Genomic DNA, 10,787 nt, shown 5'->3' with positions numbered 1-10,787 from the left:
AGCAAATATAGAAGCAACTAAATTACCAAAGATAACAAATTAAAAATAGAAACTAGGGCAACCACTAAGGTAATGGATGAATTAAAAATAAGAAAGTCACTTGAGAATGAGTTCCACCATGAGAATTAGGGCAAATCAATGGCTAGCATATTAGGGCAAAGCATGCATACGGCATAAGTCTATAAGATATGCGGCACGGCTTATATACGGCTAACATATCCTATGAAAACAGTGCTCACACAACATACAATGTAAACAAAAAAAAAATACATGAACATAATTTTGTCACAATGGATACGGCTAACGAACATGTATATAGTTCTCCTTGGAATGACATACAAGCTGTGGGCGGTCATCCATCGTAAGTCCTATATTGATCATGTCCATTAATCACAAAGACATTGCTAGCCATCAATTCTTCCTTCTCGCATGGTTTCACCCACTCCCAAAAGGAGAGGTTTAGCTAGCCATGAAAGCAATGAAGAGGGAAGGAAGGATTGATGGAGAAAAAGACATAGAAATTATTAAAACTAAAATTTATAAGAAGAAGAACTTAGCTGATTCGAATAACTCCAATGAAGATGATTCCGTCACTTGAATTCCATCACTTGAAATCGCATCCAATATTGAAGAACAAATTACCAAAGTGTATAATGAAGATTACACATATGATCGAAGGGATGGGGAAATAAAATTTATCCTAACAATGATTCTAAAAAATAATAAAATTACATATGATAACCTAATTACATAAGATCTAAAAACTAAAAATAAAAAGAAGAGGATGAGAGATCGGGTATAACGAAGAGGAACAGCACTACTGCTGCTATTATCATTCTAGAATAGAAAATTAAAACTGGAAAAGAAAAAAAATGAAGGACTGAAGGGAGAGAGCGGCTGGAGTGCGATCAAGATGGGTTTTATATGGGGGAGAGAGAGCTCGTGAAAGGGAGATGGGAAGGAGATAGCAGAGAAGAGGGAATTTAAGAGGAAGTGGGAAAGAGAAGATATAGAAATCGAATTTACCAAAATAAAAGAAATACAATCCGAGGGAGAATACGAGAGAGTTAGGAGAGAGATTAGAGAGAAAAGATATTTTTCTCATTTTTTTTTATTATATTTTTTTATCCTAAATTTCAACTTCACTAAGAATCGTGTTTGGGCTATATCTTTTTATCCTAGGTCCAGATGGAACTAACCCGAGAATTAAAGTTACACCATTTTAAATTCCAGACAATAAGAGCCCAATATCCGATATCTTTTGAAAGATTCTTGATTCTCCAAAATTACCGTTATGCCCCTATGCTTGATTTTTCTCTCTTCTTCTTCTTCTAAACTCGAATCGGCTCTAATCAAGTGACTTTTGATGCTGTGCATTGGAAAGCTAACCCGACTGAAGTCTTCAACCTCGTAATCTGGCATTTGGCGGTCCAATTAGACATGTATTCTCTACTTTGACCAAAATGCCCCTAAACCTGAAAAATGACAAAAAGTACCCGAGTAGCACTGTTCAATGTGGTAAAATGAATGCTTTATATCCTAAGATTTCACACATAAATGTGCTCATCAAGAGCAACCAGAAACAATATAAACTTTAGAGCTAAGAGAGAGACTTAATTGAAAATTTAATTCAAATTATGTAAATACCTCTGTAAGGGAGTGGAGGGAAAAAAATAATGAGGAGATCAATATGAAAACCCGACAGGAAAACGGAAGTTCTTGACAAACAGCCTCTATAGATAACTTTATGGCTCTTAAGTAATTTATTTCGTCTAGTACTTCAGGAAAGATTGAACTTGACAATAAGAACCAAAAAAAAAAAAAAACACCCATCAACCAAAGTACCTGTACATACCTTTCTAGGCATGAGAGTGTTAGGACTAATTTCAAAATCATGTGGACAAAACTAGTATGTTGTAAAATTATTTATCCTCTTTTCTAATAATGATTGTTGAAGTAATGATTGCCATAAAAGATTAGTTAAATAGCATTGTTTTTGTCACCTTATTTATTTAATTTTTTTTTGGTGGAAAGTTTTTGCCACCTTATTATAATACAAGTATGTTTTTTTTTATTTTTAGATATTTTAGGAAAGTCCATGGAACCCTTTGTTGTCAATTCAAAATGAACTTTACATAAAACTCTATTTAGGCTATAAGATCATCTTGCTCTCTTTGACTAAGTTGAGAGTTGAGTTAGGTAATTCGCAGAGGCTTTAGCGAGAGTATAAAAGTAGCTATTAAGAGATGTAAATTTAATAGTCCTTTTTTTTCTTTAACCCGAATATTCTCTAGGACCCGGGTTGGCCCTTCATACTTTTATTGCTGAAACCTATAATTAAAACTTACAAGGGGGGGACATGTCTGCCTTACCCCTACCCAATTACAAGGTGATTCACTCTTGCTCTCCTATCATCTCACACCCTTACAGATCCCTCTACCTACTAATCCTTAACGAAGGAATTCCATAGTAATCCTCTCCAATGATACGATTGAGTTCAAAAGGTAGTACACTAAAAGCCTCAAATTTAGTGTTATTACCATTCCTGCACGCAAAGTTCGCCAACCAATCAACCGCCCTGTTACCTTCTCTAAAGATGAAAGAAATTTTAGGTCCTAAGTAGCTCAGCAGTCCTTCTATTTCATTGTACCAGTACCATAACTTCCAGATGTTGCAGCTTCTAGTAATCACATAATTCACTGTAAACTTGGAGTCTAAATTCACAAACAATTCGTTGAATCCCAACTCTTCACAGAATTTTAAGCCATCCCGCAACGCCCTGAACTCTGCAATGGAATTGGTACACTCTCCATAAAAATTAGCGAAAGCCGCTAAAACCCTCCCATCACAATTTCTGACAATTTAATAGTCCATTGGATGGTTAATTAATCAAAGGACATAGAGACACAAGTAGATAAACAAGAATGAATAACATTGGCTAAATCCACTTCACATCATATGCCAAATGACAGTACTAAGAATTTAATACGTGAATAAGTACAATAAATATTAAAAAGGAACATCCTAATTTTTCGTCCAAATTTTTATAGATCAATGAATAATTACCGAATCAAATCCTGATTTTATTTTAGTCCACTTTTTTTACCGTACTTTTTTAATTGAATTCTTAAAGGGATTTTCTTTTTTACACCTTTGTAACAATACTTTTTTCCCCTTTTAATATGACACTTTTTTCTCAATAAGATTAAATAATGTAATTTCACATAAAAGTACATCAAAATACCATATTAAAACAGCTTTCTCTTTCTATTTTTTTTTTTTTTTTTGGTAGAAAGCAGTAATTTATTAGATCATGCAAACAACTCAAGGTGTTGAGAGCGAACATAACTCTTGCAACCAAAGAAAGGAAAGAGGCCAAACTGTCGTGCATGTAATCTACAGGGCCATTCGGGCCAGGGAGTCAGCCACAGTGTTAATCTCCCTTGGAATACAACTGAAGTTACAAACAGTAAACAAGGATGACAAATGTAAAATATCATCAACTATTGGACGAATCAGCAATGGTGAAGCTTGTGTGCTATCAGTAAGGAATCTGATTAGATTGGAATTATCAAATTCAATTACAATCCTCATATGCCCAGATGCATGAAGATCCACCAAGCTTTGACGTACCACCAACGCTTCACCCACCAAAATATCATTGAAAGAATTCGGTGATGATACAACTTTAATAGGATCACCTACTGAATTTCGCCAGACATAGCCCAGGCCACCAGAAGAACCGCTCAATGGCAGACTTGCATCACAATTACATTTAATAAAGCTCGGTTCAGGCCTTTGCCACCGAAGATGATGATCCAAATGTGCAGCAGAGATAACTTGAGCAGTAGGAAGAGACCCAATAAATTCCTTACATGAGGAAGACGCTGCAGTAATTATATCCTTTGGTTTCCATGTGCGCCGGCCAAAGATAGCATCATTCCGCGTAATCTACAGGTACCAACAAACAAAACTAATGTAGGTTACCTTAAAACGAGCCTCCTTCTTCCCTAAATGTGCAAATTGCCCCCAAGTAGAAATCCATTCAGCAATAGAGGAGATAGTAGGTGTAAAGAAATTACAGCCCATACTGCTTCCAAACCAAATAGCCCGAGAGAAGGTGCAACCAAAGAGGATGTGTAACGGTGTTTCCAAACTACCACAACAAACACAAGCAGCATCCACCTGAAAATAACGCCGATGAAACGCATCACCAATTGCAAAACCCGATGCACATGCCCTCCAAAGGAAATGCTGAATCTTAGGTAAAGTCTGACATCTCCAGATTGCATTCCAAACTAATGTGGGAATAGTATCCCATGAGTGGGGTCTCGAAGTAGAGGCTGCAGCACTTGCCATCCTAACATCGTGATTTGATAGCATATGATATGCACTTCGAATTGAAAAAATACCACATTTACTTGTTGCCCATTCAAGAACATCTGGCTGAAGAAACAAAGATAAATTAATCTTCAATATCTCACAAACATCACTATGGCTGAAAAGAAAATGCAGCAACTCAATACGCCAACTTCTAGAGACCGGATCAATAAGATCCGAGACATATATTGCCGTGGCATTAAGTGGTCTTGGAGAGCTGATTTTAAAGTAAAAAACAGTTGGAATCCAAGCATCCTCCCAAATCAAAATGCTTTCACCAGCGCCAATCCTCAAACAAAGACCAGAACAAAGAACATCCTTTCCAACCATGATACTCCTCCATCCCCAACTTTGTTGATTACCAATCTTTGCATTGAAAAAGTTTGTATGTGGAAAATTGATGGATCTAAGGAAACGAGTCAACAAACTAGAGGAGTCTGTCCACAAGCGCCATGCAATCTTAGATAATAAAGCATAGTTATGCCTTCGTGGATCATGAAAACCCAAACCTCCACACTCTTTTGACAAACAAAGACGATCCCAAGAAATCCAATGAAGCTTAGGCTTGCCATTGGTATCTCCCCATAAAAAGTTTGAAGCACTTCTTTTTACATGATCATGATGAGACACAAGCAGCTTAAAATGTAAACAAGCATAATTAGACATAGAGGATACCACAGACTTAAGAAGAATCTCCTTGCCTGCATGGGATAATAACTTCGATTTTCATCCTTGCACCTTGTTATCCACCCCTTGTAACAACTCCTTGAATAAAGAGGATTTAGACACCCCAAATTCCGTAGGTAAGCCCAAGTATTTTTTAGGACCAGAACCATATTGAATTTTGAGGACCCTGGAGAACCGCCTCTTAATCCTTGAATGTGTATTGAGGAGAGAAAGTCAAGCAAGATTTCTTCAAATTAATTTCCTGCCCTGAAGCTTTGCAATATAGATCAAGATAGTCCCTCAAAGAACACAACTCCTCAAGTTTACATTCAGCAAATAAAAGACTATCATCTGCAAAAAGCTAATGTGTAATAGCAGGAGCTCGATTCCGTACACTGAATCCCTTAATAATACCATCATTCTCTACCTTGATAAGTAAGCAACTAAGAACATGAGAACATAAGATAAATAATGCCGGAGAGAGTGGATCACCTTGCCTAATACCACATGTAGGAACCACCTTGCCTCTTGAGGCTCCATTAATTAAGATTTGGTAAGAAACAGACGAAATACTACTCATAACCAATCTCACCCAATGTGGCTGAAAGCCCAATCGAAGAAGCATATGCTCAATAAAAGGCCACTCCAGCCGATCATATGCCTTCTTCATATCAAGCTTTAAAGCAATAAACTTCTTCCTTCCCTTTTTCCTTTTGTGAATATAATGAAAAAGTTCATGAGCAATATAAACATTGTCAGAGATCGCTCTATTGGGTATAAAAGCAGATTGATATGGTGAGACAATAACATCCAGAATATCCTTCCAACGAGTAGCAATATTTTTTGCCAGCACTTTCACAACAACAGTACAAAGAGCAATAGGCCGAAACTACTCCGGACCTTCAGGTTGTGAAACTTTGGGAATTAAACACACCAAAGTCTCATTAAGACAAGGAGACATAACACCAGTCTCAAAATAAGTGGTAACAAAACCATATAAATCATCCTTAATGATGTCCCAATAGCGTTGAAAAAAAGCAGGTGGAAAGCCATCAATACCTGGTGATTTCAATGGACTCATAGAAAATAATGCTACACGCATCTCCTCTAAAGTAGGTATAGAACACAAAACAGTATTCATCTCTAGTGTGATAACAGGAGCAATAGAATCAAGTACAGAAGCCATAGAGGGATAATCAATTCCTTCAGACCGAAAGGCAGTATCAAAATGAGAGATGACTTCATGATAGATAGCACATTAAGTTTGAGACCATTCACCATTAGAAAGCTTAAGCCAAAGAATCCGATTAAAGCTCCTCCTTTGCAAAGTGGAGGCATGAAAAAAGTGCGTATTTTTGTCCCCTTCAGTAAGCCATGAGATACACTACTTTTGCTTCCAAAGTTCTTCCTCATTAGCAAGTTCATCATCCAGATCTCTTTTTAAGGAGAGGATTTGTCTGTGACTGTCATCAGTAAGAGGGCCCTGTTGTAACTGATCAATGGCAAAGACAAGAGACTGGATCTTGGATTGAACATTACCAAAAACCTCCTTATTCCACCATATATAGTCATCTCTGCACATCTGCAGTTTATGTTGTAAGATAGATGAGGAATCACCAATATAAGGAGTCTCCCAAGCTGAAGAAGCAATAGATTTACAACCAGAATGTTTAAACCAAATGGACTCAAATCGGAAAGGTCGAACACCACGAAAACGACCACCCAAAGTGTCAATTAGAATTGGTGAATGATCAGATCCAATAGCTGGTTTTGAAAAAACCGAAGCATCAGCAAAGGAAGTACGCCAAGAGCTATTGCATAAGGCTCTATCTAGGCGAACTTTAACATTGGCATCTCCAACCCGCCTATTACTCCAAGTAAATGGTGTGCCATGACAGCCAAGATCCATGAGATTACAAGCATCCAACATATTGCGGAAATCCAGCATATCCCTAGTTGTGCTTCTATCACCACCATTTTTCTCGTGCCATGTCAAATGTGAGTTAAAATCACCATATAGTAGCCATGCCGAATTCCTAGTAGCACCTATAGAAATCAATTTATCCCAAACTTTGTAACGTAAGGATTTAATTGGATCCCTATAAATGCAACTCATAAAAAAGGAATTTCCAACACCATCATTAAACACAAGATCCAAAATACGATCAGAAGTAAATAAAAACTGTATGGAACATGGATCCCTCCAAATTAAATCGAGCCCACCAGAATGTCCAATAGGATCAATAGTAAATAAATGATCCATATGCAGCCGTCTTTTAACAATTTCCATACGACTTTTATTACATTTTGTCTCCATTAAGAAAATCAAATCTGGCCTATCCATTCGTGAGAGCTGACAAAGGATTCGAATTGTCAAAGGGCGGCTCCCAATCCCTTGACAATTTCCAACTTAAGTATTTCATTGCTGCCCGTGGTGCTGATCAACATCAGCCACCACGGGTGTAGAACAAGCAACAAGTTCTGAAGTGAAGGTTACCATATCATTTGTAGCATCTGGAGAAGAAGGCCTTGGCCGTTTATGACTGTCCAAAACACCATTCTCTAAATGAGGGGCAGGATTATAAGACGTTTCTGAAGTATCCATAGCAACAGCCAGCCACAGAAATAGGAGCACTTGGAGGAGCCGTGGCATGAGCAGGCTGGGCCAATAAATTTTGTGCATCTCCACTTGAATTTGCAGGCAGTAAGTTTGGTGCTAATTGAGCTACAAGCTAGTTATGATCACCACCAATGGAAACAGCCGAAAGATATGGTAATAAAGAAGCCAAATTGATAGCCATTTCATGAGGAACATCTATAGGAGTACCAGCCAAAGAAGAAATCTCCATCAACTTGGCCAAAAACGTTGAATGAAGAGAAGGTTGCATGGCCGAATGGGTAGGCAGACCTTGGCAACCAATCATAGCACTATTTTTAGTATTTTCCAAACTAAGTTTATCCACATGGAATGACGGTTGTGCAGTTACAGATAGAGCAGCACCCACTTTTAAGTTATTTGAAAATGCAGGGTGATGTGGCAGATTTGAATTTGAAACACCCTGAGCAATGGACATACCACATGTACCATTGTAACCGTCACCACCACCACCACTCACAATTGGTGGCGCATGTCCGGCTGCCGGAGTACCTAAACCAGCCCAGAGCTTCCTTGAAGATTCAATCTGGCGAGAGGAAGGAGTAAACCCTCTCATTGAAACAGCAAAGTGATGACCAGGGCATGATGTGATGGGCAATCACTTCCCTCCTCACAACCGTGATCCAGGCGATGAGCATGTTGTGCGTTAAACAACGCAACACACTTATTTGAATCATGATCCAATAAACCACAGAAATAGCAATAATTAGGCAGTCGTTCGTAAGCAATCGGAATGGATATTCGTAGACCTCCACGTCGCTTGATATGAATCATTTGTCGTAGAGCCTTTCGAACGTCCAAAGTGATCCGACATCGGAAATAGGTTGAACGAACACCATTAACAAAGGAGGTTGTCTCCATCAGATACTTAGGAACACCAATCTTCTTTGCAATAGATAAAAGAACCTTTGTCGATCGTAGATCAATAGGTACATCATGAAACTGGACCCAAAAATCACAGTGGTTGAAGTCATTTTCCAGTGTTCCATTCCATAATTTCAAAACAAGCAGATTACCATTCACAGACCATGGCCCATCGATCAAGACATTCTTCATATCCAATTCATGTTCAAATTTGAACAAATAATGATCAGATTCAAGAGGGCTAACAAAGAGAATCGTTTCATGAGTTGTATTAGTATACCATATCATTACAAGAGATTTCATGTGTATTTATACATGGGTGGTTGAGAGATTCTCAACCCTTAGCTTGCTGTATAAAATCTGCTATACATGGTTACAGAATAATGGAGAATTGTGAAAAGATTGTGACTGAAGATTGAGTGGATTGAGTTGCCGCATCTGTGCGCACATTATCAAAGGAAAGGCTTCATAAGGAAGATACACCAAGATCACCAAGATGGGCCGAATATAGCCTGCCATATGTGGCTTGTGCTATATTCGGCTGAAACACCCCCTCAAGCTGATGATTCAATGGGTCGGATCTTTAGGTTGTCGCTGAGAAACTTGAACCGGGCCGAGGTCAAACCTTTGGTGAATATGTCAGCAACTTGGTCGGTCGTTGAAATGAACTGGACCGAGATTTCTCGACGAGCGACCTTTTCTCGGACAAAGTGATAGTCAATTTCAATGTGTTTTGCCTGGGCATGGAACACCGGATTGGCTGATAGGTATGTGGCCCCAATGTTATCACACCAGAGAACTGGAGGGGTAGGTAACATAATGCCAATTTCTTTAAACAATGACACAAGCCATGTCAATTCGGCTGTAGCGTTGGCGACAGATTTGTATTCGGCCTCCGTAGAAGACCGTGCTATGGTACGCTGCTTGCGAGATGATCATGATAATAAATTGTTTCCAAGAAAAATCGTAAAACCCCCGGTTGACCGTCTATCAGTGCTATCACTAGCCCAATCAGCATCAAAATAGGCTTGAATATGCAAGGGGGACTTCTTGTCAATGAGGAGCCCATGTGATTTGGTGCTTTTGAAATACCGTAGTATACGCTTCACAAGGGACCAATGCTCCTCTGTTGGAGTGTGCATATGTTGATACCCCCGATTAACCACATAAGCAACATCTAGTCTTGTAAGTGTTACATATTGTAGGGCACCCATAGTGGAGCGATACAATGTAGCATCAGTAAACAGTGCACCCCCTGACTTGGTGGGTTTGCACGAGAATGGAATAGGTGTAAGAACTGGCTTGCAATTTGTCATGCCGGTTTTGTGTATCAGATCTGAAATATATCACTGTTGAGAGAGAAGGAGCCCTTTGCTATGTGGTACAGCCTTAATGCCCACAAAATAGTGCAAGGGTCCAAGTTCTTTGATAGAAAATGCCTTGGAGAACTAGTCAAGTAGGGCTGATATATGAGTAGACTTGCTGCTTGTGACCAATATGTCATCAACATATACCAAGACATAGGTCGTAACCCCATTCGCCAGATAAATAAAAAGGGAAGGATCCGTCTGGGATGCCGTAAAGCCAGTCTCTAGTAGAAACTGGGACAGGCGGTGGAACCAGGCATGTGGTGCCTGCTTGAGACCATAAAGAGAACGATGTAGGTGGCAGACATGGCTGGGTCTAGTTGGATCCTCAAAGTCTGGTGGTTGAACCATGTGTACTTCTTCTGTTAGGTTGCCATGTAGGAAGGCATTGCTAACATCTAGTTGGCGTATGGGCCACCCACTAGATACAGCCAAGGAGATAACAGTTCTTATAGTTGTGGGCTTCACCACTGGGCTGAATGTTTCATTGTAATCAATGCCTGGCTGTTGGTGGAACCCCTTTGCAATAAGGCGAGCCTTGTAATGCTATACCGAACCGTCCGCTTTCCTCTTAATCCTGTACACCCACTTACAACCAACAACATTAAATCTGGGGTTGGGGGGAACAAGAGACCATGATCCATTTCGAATTAATACATTAAACTTCTCGGCCATGGCAGCCTGCCAAGTTGGACTGCGTTTAGCCTGACTATAGCATGTTGGCTTAACATCTTCTGACATACCGGTGGTGGCAGAGAGTGCTTGTACCCTTGATACAGGGGCCATCTATGGTGGGTAGGGGACGGGTTGGGTGGCTGCATACAGGTCTGAAATTGCTCTTATTTTTGGTGGAC

The 10,787-nt window shown here is 39.3% G+C and overlaps 1 protein-coding gene across 1 annotated transcript; it reads right to left on the bottom strand.

Moving 5' to 3' along the window:
* Positions 1-5,407: 5,407 nt before the first annotated feature.
* LOC122644811 lies at positions 5,408-6,232 on the bottom strand. The gene is made up of 3 exons (XM_043838194.1): positions 5,981-6,232; positions 5,639-5,866; positions 5,408-5,473 (listed from the first exon to the last, which is right to left on the bottom strand). Exons 1-3 carry the CDS (start codon positions 6,230-6,232, stop codon positions 5,408-5,410), a joined length of 546 nt encoding a protein of 181 aa, XP_043694129.1.
* Between the last annotated feature and the right edge of the window lie 4,555 nt (positions 6,233-10,787).

This window comes from Telopea speciosissima, chromosome 11 (assembly GCF_018873765.1).
Source record: "Telopea speciosissima isolate NSW1024214 ecotype Mountain lineage chromosome 11, Tspe_v1, whole genome shotgun sequence".
Classification (NCBI taxonomy): Eukaryota; Viridiplantae; Streptophyta; class Magnoliopsida; order Proteales; family Proteaceae; genus Telopea; species Telopea speciosissima.
Note: the sequence above shows the minus strand (reverse complement) of the source record. Positions and strands in the feature narration are given on the sequence as shown.